At 45.9% G+C, this 21660-nt stretch overlaps 2 protein-coding genes across 6 annotated transcripts in view; one reads left to right on the plus strand and one right to left on the minus strand.

The window, feature by feature from the left end:
* Window positions 1–2799, plus strand: part of HADHB (hydroxyacyl-CoA dehydrogenase trifunctional multienzyme complex subunit beta) — a 37368-nt gene extending 34569 nt beyond the window's left edge. For 2 of the 3 annotated variants that reach the window (XM_036263073.1, XM_036263072.1), the window contains exon 16: window positions 2239–2799. In XM_036263073.1, coding sequence (XP_036118966.1) covers window positions 2239–2274 — 36 coding nt within the window. In that variant the 3' untranslated portion in view covers window positions 2275–2799. The remainder of the gene's footprint in view (window positions 1–2238) is intronic. The other variant, XM_036263074.1, reaches the window with a different exon arrangement.
* Window positions 2800–10944: 8145 nt separating this feature from the next.
* On the minus strand, window positions 10945–20850 carry ADGRF3 (adhesion G protein-coupled receptor F3). 3 transcript variants are annotated; one of them, XM_036263307.1, is made up of 14 exons: window positions 20767–20850; window positions 19670–19730; window positions 19136–19276; window positions 18527–18700; window positions 17840–18061; window positions 16866–16976; window positions 15961–16104; window positions 15586–15782; window positions 15007–15186; window positions 13137–14519; window positions 12426–12467; window positions 12277–12339; window positions 11778–11833; window positions 10945–10966 (listed from the first exon to the last, which is right to left on the minus strand). In XM_036263307.1, exons 1-14 carry the CDS (start codon window positions 20848–20850, stop codon window positions 10945–10947), a joined length of 2880 nt encoding a protein of 959 aa, XP_036119200.1. The 3 variants fall into 3 exon arrangements, with proteins under 3 accessions (XP_036119200.1, XP_036119199.1, XP_036119198.1); XM_036263306.1 differs by having other exon boundaries at window positions 16866–17075; XM_036263305.1 differs by lacking the exon at window positions 10945–10966 and having other exon boundaries at window positions 11774–11833; window positions 16866–17075; window positions 17840–18084; window positions 18523–18700.
* Between the last annotated feature and the right edge of the window lie 810 nt (window positions 20851–21660).

The following is a 21660-nucleotide window of genomic DNA, read 5'->3' on the forward strand; positions in this document are numbered from 1 at the left end:
AACATTGACTGGCCGCCTTCTGCATGACCCCACTGGGGACTGGGCCCACAACCTGGGAATGTTCCCTGACCGGGAATCAAACCAGTGACCTCTTGGTGCATGGGTTGACGTTCAGTGACTGAGCCACACCAGCCAGGCTGTAATCTCTTTTTTTTTTTTTTAACCCCGATGGAAACAGATTTTTTCAGATTACAGAAACTCTCTGTTGCTAATCAAGATGAAGAAATAAAATATGTAAAAGTATAAACATTTTACATTTAAAGTCTGTATTTAAGGCTTTTCCTCAGAGACTTTGAAGAAACAAAGGGTCAATTATTTATAGGTTGGAATATTTTAGACTTTATGATCAAAAGCATTTTGTAATCTGTGTTAACTTTTTTACAGAAAGCATAGTCAGTTGGGACCAGAGCCCGCCCTCTTACCCTTCTATGCCAGGCCTAAACAGAGGCGACGGCGGCTGCCCAGCACTGTGTGTAGCATGTAGTTCAGATAGGTTAATGTCCTTTAGTTTTCAGTATTTGTTCTCTAATTTTTTATCTCGCACATAGAGTGTAAATAACACAATACTACATACTTATGTGGATGAACAAAGAATAATACCCAGTACCTTCTGGAAGATTTCAGAATAGTGAGGAGAAAGGTGATACATCTTAGAAACTAAATTTGGCATTGTTTCGTCCAGAGCAAATGAGTGATACAGGCATGATTAGATCAGAGGAATGATGAATCAGGGGAGTCCATCACTGTGAATCTAGAGCAGGGTTTTTCAGCCTCCATATGTAGTAACATTTTGGGCTAGAGAACTCTTTGTTGTGGGAGGTTTGCTATGTGTTGTAGGATGTTTTGCATGGTCTCTATCCACTAGAGATACCAGTAGTAACACTCCCCTTCCCATGTACACACAGTTGGGACAATCAAAACTATCTCTAGACATTTTCAAATGTCCTCTGGGTAAGTTGAGGAGCAAAATCACCTCCAGTTGAGAACTACTGATTTAGAGCAATCTGAGAGATTTGAAACATTGAAACCAATGCCTTTTAAATAAAGGTGGAGAAGAAAATTTCTGCCTTATCATGGACTCTTCTAAGGTAATTCCAAGTCAGTCAGACCTTTCCATTCCTGTTCCTTTTTTTTTGCTTGTTCCTATATCAAGGAATATAGTGCATACTAAATTGAGGACAGACACCATGTAGCAAAGCTTTGTACCCACACAGTGTTCAGCTTGCTGACTTATAAATTATAGTTTCTTAATAAATATTCATGGGGATTGGATTGAACCAAGTAGCTAAGCATTAGTTAGGCTATTAAATGGTTTAATTGCAGTCCAAAAGATAGAATGGCTGTGATTATCTGATAGGATTTAGACTCATGAAATTATAAATTTCTGTGCTTGGTTTCAACTAGGGAGATAGTTAGTGCACAGCACTGTGCATAGTGCTGGAGAAGGGATTTTCTACCTTCTTACCTTTGTGGGCCCTTGGATCATCTTCCCCTGAGTAGAATAGTAAAGAAGAGTCTTTGGCTTTGGATCATCTAGACCTGTATGTAAATCCTGGCCCTATTATTTAATAGCATTAATAGCATTGTGGATTTGGATGAGCAATCTAACCTTTCAAAGCCTCAGTTTTCTAATCTAGAAATTTTCTGTTGTTGGCATGCACTGTATTATGTTTATATTTATACAGCTATAAAAGCCACCTGTGGCTTCTCATTTTATTTTTTCAACTTTTATTAATTTATTTTTGTTACAGATATTTTTCCTTTTTCCCCCCCCCGACACCTTCCTCCCCATCCTACCCCCCACCCCCCCAGCATTATTGCCTGTGTCCATTGGTTATACATACAGGCATATAAGTTCTTTGGTTGTGGCTTCTCATGTTAATAGCAACCACTTATGGAGCATCCACTAGGAATCAGACTCTACTAAACAGACTCCATTGTGTATATGTATACATGTATATATGTGTACATAGAATTGTGTGTGTGTGTGTGTGTGTGTATGTATATATAGTATGCTATCTAATTTAATGCTCACAAAAGCACTATGAAGTAGGTACCATGAGCCCCATTCTATAAATGATCTTGAGGTTCAGAATGGCTATTCTAAGATCACACAGTGTTTGGATGGCAGAGCCAACATCAAACTCCAAAGCCTGTACTGTCCCCATTGTTCTCTGCTGCCTCTGTACTGGCTGGGTTCATTGTTCATTGCTCTCACTGAACTTTTTTTTTCCACAGGGCCATGCTATGATAGTGGAAGCTTATCCAAAGTAACAGATCAAGAAGCGGTGACCTGGAGTTTCTGTGCAACACACACTAGGCAATGCCATTTCAATGCATTACTAAATGACACCTATAGTTCCTACTTCCTCTTAGGAAAACAAAATTTGTGGCCTTCTGTTAAATACTTTGCAATTAAGCCTTGCCAGTGTCTTGAGCTTTTCAATAATCACAGTTTACTGCTTTTTCAGGGATTTCTTAGTCGCCAGAATCTCACACGTAATACATTTAAGCATTTGTTTTTGGTCTGTTATTTTCATTAATGACTGAACAAGTGACTGAAGTTTGGAAAAGAGGTTAGCTGAGATTTGAAATCATCTTTGTAACATTTGCAAATATACTCATTTCTATTTGTTACCTAAAAGCTAAGTGTTTTCTATAAATACAAACCAATGTGCCTATGTTTACTTAATTATGGAAAGATAATTCAGAATCTAAATATCACTGAAAACTTACAGTAAATGTTTAGAAACATAAATACCATGTTGGTTAACCTTAATAAAGTGGAGAGATATTGGAGAACTGTTTGCCTTGTTTATTTATTTATTTATTTATTTTAAAATCTTCACCCAAGGATTTTTTTTCCATTGATATTTAGAAAGAGTGGAAGAGAGGGAAGGAGAGAGAGAGAGAGACACATTGATGTGAGAGAGACATACTGATTGGTTGCCTCCCTCACGTGCCCCAACTGGACCAGTGATCGAACCTGCAACCCAGGTACATGCTCTTGACTGGGAGTCAAATGTTTGCAACACTTTGGTGCGATGCCCAATGCTTTCATCACTGAGCCACACTGGGCAGAGCTTTGCCTTATTTTTTTTATTGAGACAAAGGTGGTTCTCTTGGCTTAGGGGCGGATTTTTGCCTTTGATTCCTCATTTGTAACTTCTAACTATTTTAGTCAATCATGAGGCTGTTAGGAACATAAAGAGGATCCTTCATTAGAATAATACCTTTTCCCCCATTGCTAAATTGAAGTAAATTTATTTCACTGTTTGGAGATGCTTCTGTTTGCCAAGATTTAAATGAAGTATAAAGAAATTTAAAAATTTTGATCAACATACTAAAAATTATCTTTATTTTTTGACAACCAAACTGCTCTAAATAACATGTATGTTAGTGCTTTGAAGAAGCAAAAATCTAAATTGCGGCCATTTGTGTGAATGTTGATTATTAGGTCTATGAAAGTTACTGGCAATCAGAATCATCCTCTAGTTCAGGGACAGATTGGGCAAGGGAGTAAGTTCTAACGTCTTAGAAGGGCATTTGAATCTGGCTCTTGTGGCTCAGTGGATGGAGCATTGTCCCATGCACGAAAAGGTCCCTGGTTCTGTTCCTAGTCAGGGCACGTGCCTGGGTTGTAGGCTCAATTCCCGGTGTAGGAGTGTGCAGGGGCAGCCGATCGATGTTTCCCGTATCCATGTTTCTATCTCTCGCCCTCTCTTCCTATCTATCTAAAAAATTATTAAAATACATTTTTAAAAATATGTTTTAAAAAAGGGCATTTGAGAGTTTCAGCATCATTTCCCCCATGATTTCATTGGTGATTTCAACATAATGTGAGTTAATACTGAAAACCATTATATTTACATAAATACCACAAAAATCAATTATAGATAAGTTAAATACAAAAGGTAAAAAGCTTTTTAAAATTTATGCCCTGGCCAGTCAGTGGTTAGAACATTGGCCTGCGGTCCCGAGAGACCTGGGTTCGGTTCCCGCTAAGGGCACGTACCTTGGTTGCAGTTTGTTCCCGGCCCTGGTTGGGTTGTGTGGGGGGCAGCCACTCGATGTGTCCCTTTCACATCGATGTTTCTCTCTCTCTCTCTCTCCCCCCCTCCCATTCTATCTGAACAAAAAATGGAAAAATGTCCTTGGGTGAGGATTTAAAAAAAAAAAATGGCAAAGGACACTGACAGATATTTTGTAGAAAGTAATATACAAATGGAGAATAAACATGAAAAGATGCTCATTAGTAATTTAGAAAAACCAAATTAAGATCATAATAAGATACCGTTTTATGCCTACGAGACTGGCAAAAATGGGTAAGACTAAGAATAGCAAGTGCTGGCGAGGATGGGGAATAGTAGGAACTTTTATGCACTGCTGGTGAGAATGCAAATTGAAACGACACTTTGGAAAACAGTCTGACACTTCCTGCACATTTGAATATAACACACCGTCTACAGCCCAGCATTTCCACTCCTAGGTATATTTCCTACAGACTGCACATGAGTACCAGAAGATAGCATTGCTCTTTAATAGCAAAGTTCTCTAAATAATGTTCATGACCAGGAAAGTTTCATAAACAAGCAAAACTAAGTACATTCCTAGGATGCCTGCATAGGAGGCAAAAATATTTTCTAAAACAGAGGAGGAGGAAAAAAGAAATCTTAAAGAATTCTAAATAATATATGTAGACTCTACTACGCTCCAGAAGGTGGAGCATGTCCTTCCTCACTTAACTGGACTCAGTGACTCAAATCCAGTGAATAGACAGGAAAAACAAGTTACCCCACAGTGGAGAAACCTGGCAAACACTAGCTTAACCAAATGACCGGGGTTAACGTCAGTGCTGACATGTGACTATCACATCCCTCCTGGTATGATGTAATCAAGGGGCTGCTTCACCTCAGTGGTATTTTCTCCAAATACCTATAACCCATTTGAATCACGAGCAAACATCAGACAAACCCAAATGAAGGACGTTCTACAAAATACTTGACCAGTACTCAGAACTACCCAAGGTCAGGAAAAGTAAGAGAATACTGAGAAACTGTTACACACCAGAGGAGGCTAAGGAGACATGACAACTAAATGTAAAGTATCCTGGGCTAGATTCTGAACTAGAAAAAAGACATTAGTGGGAAAGCTAGTGAAATCTGAATAAAATCTGGAGTTTAGTTAAATAGTTGTTGTTTTTTTCTTAAGAAATAAAGCCTCACATATATGATCAAATTATTTTTGACAAAAGTGTCAAAACTAATGGGGTAAGGATGGTTTTCAACAAATCATGTTTGGAAAACTTATTATATCCACATGCAAAAAAATAAAGTTGGACCCCTACCTTTCACCATGTACAAAAATTAACTCAAAATGGATCAAAGACCTAAATATAAGAGCTAAACTTATAAAACTCTTAAAATGGGAAAAGCTACATGACATTGGATTTGGCACTGGTTTATTGGATATGACACCAAAAACAGGAAATGAAAAGAATAGATAAATTGGACTTCATCAAGATTAAAAACTGCATCAAAGGACAGTGAAGAGGCAACCTTCGGCATGGGAGAAAATATTTGCAAATCATGTATTTTATAAGGGATTAATAATCCAGAATATGTTTTTAAAAACCTACATTCAACAACCCAAAAAACAATTTTAAAATGGGCAAAGAATTTGAAGAGACATTTCTCTAAAGAAGATACACAAAAATAAACGAAGATACACAAATTACCAATAAGCACATGAAAAGATGTTCAACATTACTAATAGAAAGGAAAATGCATATCAAAACTATGAGACACTACTTCACACTTAAAAAATTTTTTTTTCTTTATTGATTTTAGAGAAAGGAAGGGAGAGAGAGACAGAAACACTGATGAGAGAGAACATTGGCCACCTCCTGCATGCCCCCCACTGGGGATTTGGCCCACTACCTGGGCATGTGCCCTGACCGGGAATCAAACCAGTGACCTCTGGGTGCATGGGTCAATGCCCAAGCACTGAGCCACACCGGCGGGGCCACAATTTTTTTTAAAAAGTCCTCGCCTGAGGATATTTTTTTCTATTTATCTTCAGAGAAAGTGGGAGGGAGAGAGAAAAAGAGAGAAACACCGATGTGAGAGAGACACATTGATTGGTTGCCTCTCGCACAACTCCAACCAGGGCTGGGGATAAACCACAACCGAGGTATGTGCTCTTGACCAGAATCGAACCTGAGACTCTTTGGTCTGTGGGCTGATGCTCTAACCGTTGAGCCAAACCGGCTAGAACCACTACTTCATACTTTTTTATTATTATTATTATTTTTTTATCCTCACCCGAGGACATTTTTCTATTTTTTGTACAGATAGAGTGGGCGGAAGAGAGAGGAAGGGAGAGAGAGAAACATCGACGTGAAGGGACACATCGAGTGGCTGCCACCCGCACGACCAACCAGGGCCGGGGACAAACTGCAATCGAAGTACATGCCCTTAGCGGGAACTGAACCCGGGTCTCTCTGGACCGCAGGCCGACGCTCTAACCGCTGAGCCAAACCGGCCAGGGCTACTTCATACTTTTGATAGTAGCCATTAGGATGCCTACCATCAAAAAACCTGAAAACAAGTGTTGGTGAGGATGCAGAGAAATTGGAACCTTTGTGCACTGTTGGTGGGAATGTAAAATGGTGCAGCTGCTGTGGAAAACAGTATGGCAGTTATTTAAAAAATTAAAAATAGAATTACCATATGATCCAGCAATTCCATATCTAGGTATATATCCAAAAGAACTGAAAGGGTCTCAAAGAGATATCTGTACATCTGTGTTCATAGCATTATTCACAATAGCCTATACATGGAAGCAACCCAGTGTCCATCAGTATATAAACAAAATGTACATACAGGGTGGGGCAAAAGCAGGCTTACAGTGGTTCATACGGAAAATAATGCAATAATATACATATAATAGAATACTATGCAGTCTTAAAAAGGAAGGCAATCCTATCACATGAATGAACCTTGAGGACATTATGCTAAGGGAAAGAAGCCAGTCCCACACGAAAAGAAAACACAGACCAACCAATAAAATGCTGTGTGATTCCATTTATTTTCTTTTATCCTCACCTGAGGACATTTTTTCGTTGTTGTTGTTGTTGTTGTTGTTGAGATAGAGTGGGAGGGAGAGAGAGAGAGAGAAACATCAACGTGAAAGGGACACATCGAGTGGTTGCCACCCGCACAGACCGGGGACAAACTGCAACCGAGATGCATGCCCTTAGCGGGAACCAAACCCGGGTCTCTGGAACGCAGGCCGACTCTCTAACCGCTGAGCCAAACTGGCCAGGGCTGTGATTCCATTTATATGAGGTATCTAAAATAGCCAAATTCATAGAGACAAAGTAGAATGATGGTTGTCAGGGGTTGGGAAAGGAGAATGAGTTGTTTAATGTCTAAAGAGTTTTTATTGTAAAAGATGAATTCTGGAGCTTGATTGCATGGCCATGTGAATGTACTTAACTCTATTAAACTATATACTTAAAACGGTTAAAGTGATCAATTCTGTCTTTTGCCACAATTAAAAATAATTTTAAGAAAAAAAGGCAAAGAAAAACACTTAGAATAGAGGTTACCTCTGGGTTGGGGGCATTGAAATTGGACTGGAGACGACAGCTTCAATGGTGTTTAAGTTCTAGTTCTGAGGTTGGGTGGTAGGTTCACCCAACTTTGTACAAGTTATATACTATTTCAAAACATTCTGGACATGTAAGAGAAAGCCAAGTTATTTTCATTGGCATGACTGCTACAAAAGATCATCCTTGACTTTATCATTATAAATGCTCCATAAAATGTAGATCTTGATGTTCATTTTTTAAAAAAATTTTTAATTTTGTTATCCTCAGATGAGGACACTTTTTTTTTTTTTTTTATCCTCACCCAAGGACACTTTTCCTTTTTTGTTCTGGTAGAGTGGGAGGGAGAGACAGGAACAGAGAGAGAGAGAGAGAGAAACATCGACGTGAAAGGGACACATCGAGTGGCTGCCACCCGCACGACCAACCAGGGCCGGGGACAAACTGCAACCGAGGTACATGCCCTTAGCGGGAACCCAACCTGGGCCTCTCGGGACCGCAGGTCGACGCTCTAACCGCTGAGCCAAACTGGCCAGGACTCATCTGAGGACACTTTTGCATTTATCTTCAGATAGAGCAGGAGGGAGAGAGGAAAGAAGAGAGAGAGAGAGAAACATCAATGTGAGAGAGACACATCGACTGGCTGCCACTCACATGACCCCAAACGGGGCCGGAGACAAACTGCAACCAAGGTACATGCCCTTAGCAGGAACCAAACCCGGGACTCTCTGGTCCGTGGACCAATGTTCTAACCGCTGAGCCAAACCAGCCAGGGCTTGATGTTCATTCTTAGATAAACATAAAAATAAACTTAGATAATTGTAAAAATCCCAAATTTAAGTGTCTCCTTTTCAGGTCAAACTTTAATTAGACCCTCTGTTCCAGTAAATAACTTATCTGGGAACGGGGCATTCATTCCTTCATTCAGCCTTCCCAGATTTGCTCCTCCCTTTGCCCCACTCCCACCTGCACCCAAACTGTTTGCTTCTGATGATCTGGTTCTGAGTTCAAGTTTATGTTCTTCCTGTGGTCTGTATAGTTCACCCATTCAGCAAATATCTGTTAAGCTCCTGTTATGTGTTGAATACTGTTCTAGAAGCTGAGACTACAGCAACCAACAAAACAGACAAAAATTCCTGCGCTCTCTGCTTCCATTTTTCCAAAGAGAAGAATCCTAATCCTCAGCCCACCTTCTCCCCCTATCCTTTCTTAGTTTTGTTTATTTCTCCAAGACTCTCAAATTCTGGTCTTTCTTAAAGGGTGAAAAGCAATATCAGGGTCTCCCAGTCTTTCTCAGATTTGAATGGATGGCCCAGAGGCCCTCTGCCTATGTTCACTGTGGTTTATTTAGGACTTTAATCAGTATATTCTGCTTTTTCAATGAAGAGGAATCACTGATTGAGAGGAAATGGGAGAATATGGGAATAGAAGGACAAAAATAGTGGAAATACCATTCTAACAAGAAATACCTTACTGGGAAAGAGAAGAAGCATTTAGACATGTTGGCAATGTTTGTAGCTGCAACAAACTCAACTAACAGCCCTTTTCCCTTCCATCCTTAAGGGACCATCACTGACCAAGCAGAATTGATTCCCTAAGCAGAACTCCAAAAAGGGAGTTCAAAGCCTTCCCAGGAACCCCAATGTAGTTCACCCTCTGTACAAACCTAAATTCCAGAGGGTACTTTGTTTCTTTGCTTGTCAAGTTTCTATTTTTAAATATGCAAAATGTTCAAGAGAACTTTTTCAAAATCATTTTATTATTTTTCTAAAAAAATTACATGCTTATTGTAAAAAATAAATGTTTATAGAATAAGAAGAAAATGAAAAATCGGGTAGAAATACCCACTGTTAATAGTTTGATTTCTTTTCAATGCACACATATTTATTTGGACACGTGGAGCAACATTGCCGAGTATAATGCTGTTCTGGAACCCTTTTGTTTTACTGAGCTATATAGCCTAAACATTTTCCATATCAGTAGGTATAGCCATACATCGTTTTTTGTTTTTTGTTTTTTGGTACGTGCCCCTAGCAGGAACCGAACCTGGGACTCTCTGGCCACAGGCAAACGCTCCAACCACTGAGCCAAACCGGCCAAAGCCATATATCATTTTTAATGACTACATAACAGTCCTCTGTATGGATATATCCTAATTTGTGCCTCTTTTTTTTGAGCATGTAAGCACTCAAATGTACATCCTTCATACATTTATCTGTCCACCTATTTCTTCAAGCCATCTTTTAAGAAATGGAATCGCTACTAAATCTCACGTATAGTTACTTCCAGAGCTTTCCTTTCAGTCCCCCTTTTATTATGGTGAGAGCCAAGTGAACAAAGGATGTCATTGCATTTATTGATTCTAACGTTTGTTTTTTACCAGCAGAGCACGTGATGAGTATGTGCCGTCGTTTGAGAAAAATGAGAACATATTCTCACAAAACATACTCAGAAAGGGAGTCTCTGCTGCTTCTAAAGTATATTATTTGAATTATTCAAAAAACAATTTTATAATTAAAAAAATCAACACTGAAATACTAATGAAGTGATAGTGACATTGAAATACATGACTATGTTGTCGGGGAGACCAGCAAGGCAAAGTCTTCACTGTTTCAGTGGCTGCTGGCCTCCCCTGGGGGCTGGAACAGACCCAGGCACAGAAACACTGCAACTTCCCGGTGAGCCGGTATCTTCTATTTAAACGGATGATTGAACCCATTTAGAGAAATATTTGGGCCAGCTTATACACAATTAGAATATTCACACAGATCATTAAGTGAAAGTATAATGTTTGTAAAAAAAAAAATGTTTTCAACAGTATGTGGTATTCATTTTTATTTCAACAAAAAACATCCCCACTCCATTTTATAAAAATATTCATGAAATTTGAAATCAACAAAGATTTGTGTATCAGAATGTTTTCATTTATCTAGCTAAAAAATCCTGTCATTATCTCTTGTGAATTCTGTAAATTAATTCAGCTAGATGTCTTGGTGTCTGCTAGAAGCTTTTCTTAAATCTTTCTTCTCCATGTCCAGTCTTAGCTTGATCCTGTCACTTTTAAATGTGTTTTTGTCATCTTTTCTTCTTAATTTGTGGCGATCTCTGGTACATTTCTCTCCACTTTAAAATTTACAACGCTTGCTTACACATGCTAATATCAGTGACTTTTTGTATACATGCATATGTCTATGAAACTTAATTTTATATTGATATTTTTTAAAAATTAAAGAAAAAGGACTCTTTAACTTCCCCTTTCCCGTACTTTGAGAATAAACAAACCAAATTCTGCCCTTCACCTCTAATGTTTGGAAGATCAGAGTTCCTGCCAATTAAGTCATCCTTTCTTCATAACTGTAGAGAAGAAATAATCAGAAATCACTGAATAGTTAAAACCATTTTTATCAATTATATCTGTAACATAAACTGTTGACTCGTTAAAAACTGGTTGAGGCAGTTTTACTTGCCATTATTTTGAACTTTGATATCTTCATTATTTTGACTACAAAGACAGGTTTATTCATTAGATAGCTTTAGCTGTTTCTTTCATGCTGTTCTTGATTGGATAGTTTAGGGGTGGGGACAGGTGAGTGCAAGAGAAATGAGTGTGAGTCATGGAAGCATAGCCTGTCTGGCGGGAGAGCTGAGCTCTGAGCAGGGCCAAGGCCCATCCTGGTGGGCTGAAGCACACGCCCTGCACTGCCTCGGAGGAACATGGGTTCCGTGTGGGTCACTCAGAGCTCTTGCCTTCCCCACGAGAGAGCATGCCCTGATGCTCTAGGCTGGTGGGAGGCGACCTTGCCCCACCTTTACAGATTGCCCTCCCTTCTGGACACCACCTCACCAATGGTAATTCCTTGAAAACAAGGATTTTTCAGGATAATTAAATATTTGATAGCGTGAATAGGAATTTTCCGAGTGAACTGAGGCAGGGGTTGTTGGTGGTTAAATTCCTTCCAGTTTTCTGGAAAAGCAATAATAGATGCTATGATTTCTGCTCTGAGGGCTACACCTTCCCAGCTCATCTAGAAATGTCTACCCTGGCAAAGCCTGCTGTCCACCCTGGGGGCTGGAATTGGTATACGAAGAGAAGCTTCCTGTTGGGAGCTTTGCTGGGAAGCTACTCATGCTGCCCACTCTGTTCCCAAGAACACCTCATCCTCACCTGGGGTTTTCACTTTTTCCTTTGCTGTGTTCCAGGATATGGGTTTCATTTGTGGCCTAGGAAGGAGGGAAAGGCCCAATAGCAGGGTCATTATTATTGTTGTCAACTCTCTGAAGACAGTGTCCATTTTCACGTCCTCACCTGCCGTCCTGCAGGGGGCACAGTAACCCTAGGAACTTTGCTCTCCGCTACAGTGATGCCTAGCTTTTCCCTTCAAATAGTAACTGGAGGCAGATTTTCGGATGGAGAAACCAGGGACAAGAGAGTCACCAGGAGCCCAGGTTGTGATCAGGAACCAAGAATCTGATTCCGACTCTTCTGACAGGGCCGCTTTCTGCATTGCGGAGAGCTTGAACCTGAAACTATGCTCGTTCTAGACAACAACCCCAATCTTCTCTCTGCAGCTGGTTGTTCCCATCTCCTCTGAGGACAGCTGTGGAACACCTGCTTCTGACCCGCTCTCAGGGGGAGAACTAAGGATTTGAAAGCAGCAACTCACCAGGGAGATGGTGGAGCTGGGGAGTTGGGCACGGCAGAAGCGTTTGAGTAAAGCCTCTTGTACCTGCAGGAGAGACAAATGTCTGGTTATGGCACCCGAAGTTCCTGCCTTTGGATGTGAGACGGGGGTGATTAGGCGGGCAGACTCACTTTCTTGTCCATAAGGCAACCAAACAGCAAGATGAAGATACCCTAAAAAGAGGAATATGGGAATAAGTGAGTCAGGAGAAAGGAATCAGCCAAAATCAACTTGTTCCTCTCCTCTTTGTTCTCCTCTGTCCTCTCATCTAATTCACATGCCGAGGCTTCCTGCTCGGGTTTCTGTCCATCAGCATTATTATTATTTTTTTGCATTTATCTTCAAATAGAGCAGGAGGGAGAGAGAGAGGAAGAGAGAGAGAAACATCGATGTGAGAGGGACACATCGACTGGCTGCCACCCACACAACCCCAGCCAGGGCTGGAGACAAACTGCAACTGCGGTACGTGCCCCAAGCGGGAACCGAACCCAGGACTGCCTGGTCCGCAGGCTGAGGCTTCAACCACTGAGCCAAACCGGCCAGGGCTTCAGTGCTTTTCTTACTGCTCCGGTTGCAAAGGGGAAATCAAAGGATGGCGTGCAGACAATTCCCTGACTTCTCTGGCAAAACCAGATAGTATTTTACAGATAAGAAAACCAGAGCTCGGAGAGGTTTGCCCAAAGTTATCCAGCCAGTCGGTAGAGAAACGAGGATTCAAACCTATGCCTTCTAAAATCCTCGAGCTCGCTCTTCTGCTCCACCATGATACCACCTTGAGAAGGGACTGGCGGTGACTTAAAACAACTAATGGCAAAGAGCATAACCACCGCATTATCACCCACCTGCGAGCTGTTGAGGATCGTGAAGATGTAGTGAGGGACTACGGAGACTTCCTCTAGCAGAGTGGCCAGGCCCAGCCCCCAGGTGAGGCCAAAGATGGGTGTGAGAACGAGCAGGGCTTTGATCACCCCCAGAAGGGCTTGGCGCTTCTCCACCTGGGGTCCTTCTGACAGTGAAGGTCTCAGCAACTTCAGCATGGCCATGGCCAGTACCAGCCCGTTCAAGCCCACGATGACCAGCACCGGCCCCACAAAGGTGTAGAGGGCCCCTCCCTTCCCATCCAACCAGCACGCCCCCTCCCCCAGGTATTGCCCTCGAGGTAGATAGAGGCCCAGGGTGACACCTGCAAACCCCATCGGGCACAGGTAGCCAAGAACCACCATCAGGGAGAGTACTCGGAGCTTGGACAGCTGATGGAAAACGAAAAGCAACTGGTGGGCCAACATCAGGGCCTGAGCCAGCATCCAGAAAAAGGTGGCCAGGTAGAGAAAATGACAGAGGAAGGCAGCAGCCAGGCAGAGTGGGCTTTGGGGACCTGGGGGAAGCAGCGGGGCTCCCAGGAAGCAGGTGTCTGCGGCCAGCAGACAGAGCACCACGTTAAGCAGGGCTGTGTGGCGTAAGTAGGCAACCTTGTTCCGGACCACGACTCTCCACACCAGCCTGTACACCCCCAGGCACACAAGCAGTGCCAAAATAGAGGCCCCCAAGCCCACCTGACTCAGCAGGTCCAGGGTGGGGTTTTCTGGAACAGTGCGTCGGGACATGAGGATGGAGAAGGCAGTGAGGTGCCGACAGATGCACTGAGCGTTGGCGCTGGCATTGGCTGCCTGCACCTGGCACCCTTCATCTGACCAGCCCCCATTGCCCTGGAAAAGATGGTGGTCCCAGAAGACACAGTGAAGGGTGTTATCTCTGTCCCCAAAGTCCATGATGACTTCTCCCTGGCTGAAGGCCTGGCCACCCGCCATGATGGAGATGGAGAGGACCAGACCCGGGGTGGCATAGACGGAGTCCCCCAGCCCTTGTCCATAGTTCGAAGGTAGAAGGTGGTCCAGTTTTCGCAGCACCAAGCTAGTGATCGTGATGTTGCTGTTACCAGTAAGCAGCGGGGTGAGCGTGCGTCTGGGGATCTGTGCCTGCAGTGGGGGCTGAGTGGAGAAGGAGACGCTGTAGTCAGCAGGAGACGTGGGTCTCAGGAGCTGGGTCTGCAGCTGCACGTTGGGCAGGTGGAAGGTGAAGGGGTGATCCTGTGGGTGCAGGCAGCTTGCCAGGGTCTCCACAGCCAGCAGGAGATCTGAGCCCGCTGAGGGCTTCTGGGCCCGGGCCGGCGTCCACAGAGAACCGGCGTCCAGGTCTAAGACCTTGTCAGTGGTTTTCAGGAGAGCCTGTGGCACCCAACAGAGAGATGATACGTATTCCCAGACACGAAAAGTGTGTAGTGTCACAGCCCCTAGTTATTCCTTTAGGCCACCAATTGATGCCTATATCGAGAGCTGGCTTAGGGGAGTCCAGAAAAGCCAACCGTGTTAGGGTTTCTTCATGTAGGTATTTGTGCGTGCGCGTGTGTGTGCAAAGGGGATTCACGTTATATCCACGTTTGTGTGTGAATGTAAGCCTCTGAACTCATGTCTACACACACCTTCCTACTGTCTCCCAATCTCCCACGTGCTCTCAGCATCAAACCTTCTCCACATTTCACGGCCTTCGAGACTGGTGTCCAAGAGGAGAGATGGACCATGCGAGCAGATACTCGACTCTAGAAAGGTCTGTCTTTTGGCAGCCCATGGTGATGTCAGAGGGACATAAGGGCCAAGGGTGAAGAGCTTCCAGCCCCTTTCACCCAGCTGGCACCTGCTGTGGCTCAGAGCTTACCTTTAGGGCACTGCGGTGAAGCTGTATTCTGGTGTCTGACACCACCTTGGCCAGGAATGTCATGGTGCCCACCAGTGCCAATAAGTCAGAGGGTGAGCTCACCACCGCCGTCTGCTCCAGCAGCTGTGCCAGGCTCTGTGGCACCTCTTCAGCAGGCCAGCCCTGGCCTGCCCACAGCAGCTGAGACAGACAAGACAGCAGTTGAGGGGAATACAAGTCCTCATGAGAGAGGGGCTACCTCCTCCCCATCCAGCTTCTTCCTCCCATAGCCACACCCCCTCCCAGAGGATCAGGGAGCAGAGAGCAGAGTGAGCCACGTGGAAGGAGCTGACACCAATGTTAGTGAATCGGACCCTTGATAGATTAAGGTTTGAGAATAGCACCCTCCCCACTGTGAGAGTCCTGGCCACTCTAAGGCCCCCACACCCACTTCCGGGCTCTGCTAGGGCTCCAGTTCAGAGAAGCTGAACAACCTGTGGGCTGGCCTCAGGAAGAAAGGGTTCTAGAGCTGGGTCCCGAGGGAGGAAGGGGTAGGTCCTGGAGGGAGTGGCATGTGGGCAGCAGGGCCAGCAGCTTTACCTGGGCTCTCTGAAGCAAGGCCAGGAGCCCCGTGTCTGTGCAGCTGCTGTGGGGGGGCCCCCAGACCCCATCAGGCCCACAAGGCCTCTTCACCATGCCCGTCCTGTTCACGGGACAGGGGGCCTGTGCCACGTGGCCAGCCTTGGTGACATTCCAGGCAACAGCTGAGGAGTCCTCAGGGCAGGTAGTGTCTCCGTCTGAAGAATGATATTGGGGAGAGCTCAGCACCTGCAGTGTAGCCCGAGGCTTTCCTTGGGCAGAAACTCATGTGGGTTCTGGAGCCTGACCCTGTTGCCCGTGCAGGGAAATGTCATGGAAGGGCTCCCAGGGAAAGCAGGCAAGAGGCCAGCCAGCTGGACCCTAAGCCCTACGTACCCTGGATGATGGTCACAGAGACGGGGACCCTGAGAGGGGTCAGTCCTGGGCTCTGCAGGTCACAAGTGTATATGGTGTCAGCTGCAGGGCAGTGCTGAATGGACAGCACAAGGCACTGGTCACTTGGCGTGTTGAATAAGGAGGCTGAGGGTGAGACGAGAGAAGGGAGCAGTCACTGGGCCCGGAACAGACCTAGAAACCATCAGGCCCAGATTTGTCGTCTTGGTCTTTCCAGCACGTTCAGAAGTAGATTAAGCAGTGGGGAAGAGCAGAGTGGTATGAGGGCACCAAATTACCAAAGCCAGAACTTGGGTTTTGGTGAAGGGCATGCTGGGATCTCTAACTAGCCTGGGGTCTGGAAGCCCCAGTTTCCTCATTTGTAAAACGGAACGATCGTCAAATAAACCTGAGAGTGTATTGCGAGAGTTTAGCGAGATTGGGTGGATGAAAGCATTTAACAGAAAGTTATCTACACTCCTGTGGTTATTGTATAATAGAATTGGGATCGCTCTATCACAGCGATTTTCAACCCGTGTGCCGCAGGAATTTCTAAAGCATGCAATACCTGACTATTTTAGATGGGCACTGACCTCTTTTCCCTTAGACTGTCAAATAAAAGAATGACAGCCAACGCAACAATAGCCGTCCAGTGTGAATGAATCAAAATTATACCTATTTTTTTGTCAGATCAGCAAAAAACATCTTTTTCGGTGTGCCGCAGGATTTTAGTAATCAGCTTATGTGCCAGGAGATGAAAGAGGTTGAAAATTGCTGCTCTATGGAGTGAAAACAGTGTTGGGCTTGGACCCAGGGCTTCCAGGTTGAACTGCAGCCTGTGCTTCTGGTGAGCTGGAGAGCCAGCTGCGCCCCTGCCCCGCCACTGACAGGCCAGCCCCTTGCGGTACCTTCGCTGCCCTCTCCGGGGCTCCAGGAAGCCGTGTAGCCCAGGTATGTGTGGGGGATGCAGCAGCTCAGCTGGAAGCCAGGGGAGGTGGCGCAGGAGACGGAGAGCTGGTCTGGAAGTTGAGCCACATCTGCCGCCTGCAGGGGCACTCTCACCACCTGGTACAGCTCCCACGTGAATCCCTGGGCCTCAAAGCAGCATATGTACTTCCCTGCAGACACACACCTGCTTAGCTCCAGGCTCTCCTGGCCCCCAGCTGCACCACAGAATCTCTGCTGCTGCTTGAGCCACAAGCTAGGTTGACCTTCTTGGTCTAGCCTCTGCTTAACCTCGGCAAGAAAGACCTCTGCCTGCAAAAGGGTGTCTAGGAGGAAGAAATCTAAAGAGGCTCCTGACACTTTTACAGTAGCCTGTAGCCACGAATTCTGAGCGAACCCCTCTCCCTCCAGCAGACACCCTTCCTGCACCATCCCCTGCCATTTCTTTCTTCTTCTTTTTTTTTTTTATCCTCACCCAAGGACATTTTTTTTCCATTTTTTGTTCAGATAGAGTGGGAGGGAGAGAGAGAGAAACATCGACATGAAAGGAACACATCGAGTGGTTGCCACCCACACGACCCAACCAGGGCCAGGGACAAACTGCAACCAAGGCACATACCCTTAGTGGGAACCGAACCCGGGTCTCTCTGGACCGCAGGCCGATGCTCTAACCGCTGAGCCAAACTGGCCAGGGCATCCCCTGCCATTTCAACAGCTTGAAGAAAAGTACTCATCAGTTCTCAGTTAAAATAACACCATATTTTCAACATACTTCCTTTATAAATTTTTACATCAACAGGCCTCTTGGCTTTTATTTCCTCAGAATGAATAAATGGAAATATGAAAAGGGAAAAGAAGAGAAGAAAAGAAAAGAAGGAGGAGAGAGGGAGGAGGAAGGAAAAGGGAAGAAAGGAGGAGGGAAGGACAGACTGGCTACCTTCCCACTTATGGGAGATGTTGGAGATGCTGAGGACAGCCTGGCCCTGTCTAGACGTCAGGGACACATGTGTCCCTGGCTGCAGGAGGATCGGTCTGGGGCTCCCTGTGCTCCGCCGCAGGAACCAGTGCAGGTTGGTGGTCTCCTGGCTCGTGAGGAGGGTCAGGTTCAGCGTGTTGCCAGGCATCTGCAGCCAGGTGTTCAGGCTCAGGGTGCCCGGGACTGCAGGGAGGCAGGAGACGGGAAGCTGCAGCAGGGACTTGTGGGCCTCCATGCAGCTAAGCTGTAATGCTTTCCGTCTTCTGAAGCACACCCCGCCTTCCTCCCTCCCCACCTAGCATTTTTCTTTTGTTTGTCCCTGGGGGAGTATAGCTGCTGCAGTCAGCCTGGAAGACCCCATCTGTCATTGGGAACCAAACAGGGAACCCTTTTGGCCTCTGACTTCCCGGTGAGGAAGCTGCCTCTCCTTGTCGGTACATCTCCAGGGCCCTGCTGCTCATTAGTCTCATTACTCAGGTCCCAGGCTCGGGGCCTGTGATCTGCTGTGATGGCTGAGTCTCCTCCCAGAGGAGAGGAGCCGCTGGCCTTGGGCCAGCTGCAGAAATACAGTCAAGGAGGAAAAAACACAGAGAAGATTTCTTTCACTTGGGCCCATTGGTTTTCGAGTTAGTTCTCAACTCTCCTCACCAGGTGGCAGCAACTGGCAGTACCCAGATTCAGGAGGGCTGAAGACAAGACAGTCGCAGGGCCTGGGGTAGTAGGTGGCTTGACAAGGATGGTGACGCGAGCAGACACTGGCATTCCACTGGTATCCAGACAGGCAAGCACAATGGATAGACCCGTCGGGCTTGACATCACACTCTGTGCGGAGGGAAGGCGAACGAGAAGTGGGCAGGCTGGCTGAGAAGGGCCAGCTCCGCAGGACCAACAACTGCCTGATGATCTCAGGCGGAGGCTGGGCACCGGAACAATCCCAAAGTCACAAGCCCCTCAGCTACACCCACCCAGTCGACTGCCTCCTGGACCACGGTTCAAAGCATCAGGGGCGGGGTGGAGAAGTCCAGGCCCACCACTGACTGCCCCTTGGGCCCTCCGTTTAAAGGATGGAGCAAGAGGGGAGGGTCTGTCTGGTGGGGAGGTGAGGAAGGAGCTGGGCTGTGCAGGCCCTCCTGGAAATAGGGAGCATTTCAGGCAAGCTGGCTGCAGAGGGCTGGGAAGCCCAGGTTCCCTTCACTCAGCCCCCTTGCATGCAGTCGGTGACATTGAGAGGCAGGGGTCAGTAGAATTCCGCCCTACCTGTCGTGAGGCCGAAGCCAGTGAGAGTTCCTGGGGCAAAGGAAGCTGAGGCAGGGGGCAGAGTCAGGTTCCTGGAGAGTGCTCTTAGCCAGGTCTTATTTGAAAAGTCCAGCTGTACGTAGACCGAGACCAGGACTGATTCTGCAGAAGAGGGGGCAGCTGGAGAGGAGAGGCAGCGAGGCCATGGGCCAGTGGCTTTTGCATCCCACACCTAGCTGGTCACTGCTAGGAACCCTGAGCAGATCCCACCTCCCAGAGCCCGTCTGGGCACAGTCAGAACTCAGGAATAATAACTCCTCATCTAGCTATGAAACACTATTTTATGTCACCCTCCTAACAACCCCCATTTTATAAGTGAGGCTCTCAAAGATGAATGATTCTCTCAAGGCCGCTCGGCTAGAGAACCAGCGTAGGGACCTCCTGGCCAGCACAGATCCAGTCCTCTCCACCCACCACCCCTTGCTGCGTGGCCTCTTCCAGTCCTCGATTTTCACCTCATTCCCTGCTCCCTCTCCTCCTCCTCCATCCACTCACCGCCTGTTCCACTTCCTTGGTCCAGTGGCTGCCCAGATTCTCCTCCTGCCTGACTGGGCCCCTAGGACAGAGCAAAAAGGAGAGACTGCTTAGGAGAGGCAGACACCTCTCCAAGGGACACCTTCTCCAAGTGGCTCAGAGACCAGCCTTGCTGATCTGGCATGACATGTTCTCTTTGAAGGGTCTCATTTTGTTTTGCATGGAATTAAATAGGAACGTCAGGAGGGTAACGTAGGCTTCTGACAGGAGGTTCGAGGGATGCGGTCCCAGCGACCCACTGGGGCCGGAACTCAGGAACCAGGCACACCCTGGAGAGTCAACATGCTTTGCTTAATCCCTTCCTGAATTTACCTGTCCCTGGGCCTCTAGGCTAATTGAAATGCCTGGGTCTGGAGCTCCAGGGGAGGACTGGGCAGAGCTGGCGGGGGCCCAGAGGCTTGGGGACTTCTTTTCCCTCCATAGGAAATGGCACTGGGGTGAGCAGAGGCAGCATCTTCCCTTAGTCTCTGGTTCCCGTGACTCGTTTCTCACCAACTCCTGCTTTGCTCAAAATTATATGTGTATGCAGGTAACTGTCTAAAACCAGAAATGTATAGAGATAAGGATATGGATGGAGATGAGAGAGGGAGAGAGAGAGAGAGAGAGAGAGAGAGACAGAGAGACAGAGAGACAGAGAGACAGAGAGACCTGGGAGCAAACACAGATGAAAAAGTACTAATATCGACTCAGCATCTTTCCTCAGATTCTCTCCTGTCCTCTAGGCCAGTGGATCTCAAATCTGGGAAGTTTTTTTTTCATTTTCAAATGGCAAGCTTGCCTGGAAAAGCCTTTATCCAGAGTGCAGCACGCATCACTGGAGTTCACAGGGACTCGGATAAAGAAACAGCTATCCCTGCACTCTGCAATATAAGACTGACCTCTCCGAGACCTTAGAGCAAACCAGCCTCTTTTTTGTTTTTAAATGTGTGACCTCCTCTCCCTCCAGCCCTTTCCCCTCCACCTGTCATTTCATCCCACACCTCACTGCCTCTCACACCCAGAGGTCCCCACGTTGCCTCTGCGGACCTTCCCACGGTCCTTACCCCAGTCTTACTCACAGGTTGGAATGCTCGGGCAACTGGTGACCCCACAAGGGGGAGAGTCATGGCCAGGAGTAGCGCGGGGGCAGCCGGACAGACCATGGCTCAGTGAAGCAGTCCTCAGAGCCCTCCCTCTGCTGCATGATGCAAATGTCCTCCAAGAAAAGCTGGCTGGGCAGGGCACAGATGGGCTGGGAGGGAAGAGCGGAAGGGAGCCAGGGCTGAATTCACAGAGGAAGTGCTTCAGCCTGTGACTGAAACAAATGGGCATCCAGGTCACTATGGGGCCACCTGGAGCCCACATGCCCCCCTGAGAGGAGTCTGCCCAGATTCCCCCTGGGTCTGGACCAAGGACTCGGTGAGCAGGAGAGAACTTAGGGGTCCTAGGTCACAACCAGCAATGTTGATAAGTCCGTTTCAGTCACGTCTACATGGATCTGGGAAATCTGGATTGTTCTGGGTCTCCCAGGAACTGGATCACTGATCAGAGTCAAGGTTAGAAAAGACAAACATTAGAGCCGATGGCTATCCTCAAATTGTTTCCAGATGGACAAGACTCCTAAGTGTAACAAAAAATCTGGAAAAATACTAGAAGAAATTATCAAGTAATTTCACAAAATAATTATGAAGTGAAGGCTTTCCTAAACAAGACACAAAGCCCAGAAGCCAGAAAAAAAAGAAAATAGACTGCCTAAAAAGATTTAAATTTGGGATGAAAAGAATGTTAGGTTAAAAAAAAGCAAAAAACAACACATTTGTAGTATAATGATTGCATAAAGAGCTAATTTTTTTTTTTTCAATTACAGGTGACATTCAATATTATATTAGTTTCATAGTGGTTAGGCATTTATATAACTTACAAAGTGATCTCCTTAATAGCACCATACATAGTTAGTACAATATTATATTCCC

This window comes from Molossus molossus, unplaced genomic scaffold (assembly GCF_014108415.1).
Source record: "Molossus molossus isolate mMolMol1 unplaced genomic scaffold, mMolMol1.p scaffold_m16_p_15, whole genome shotgun sequence".
Taxonomy (NCBI): Eukaryota; Metazoa; Chordata; class Mammalia; order Chiroptera; family Molossidae; genus Molossus; species Molossus molossus.

Excerpts from the sequence above, each read along its gene's own strand:
- ADGRF3 (XM_036263305.1), bottom strand. The coding sequence starts at position 20,850 with ATGGTCTGTCCGGCTGCCCCCGCGCTACTCCTGGCCATGACTCTCCCC. Across the intron at positions 18,085-18,522 it reads CAGTTGCTGCCACCTGGTGA|TCCCGTCTCCTGCCTCCCTG; the intron begins GGAGAGTTGAGA and ends CCTGCTGCAGCT. Across the intron at positions 12,468-13,136 it reads CGATCCTCAACAGCTCGCAG|GGTATCTTCATCTTGCTGTT; the intron begins GTGGGTGATAAT and ends TCCTCTTTTTAG.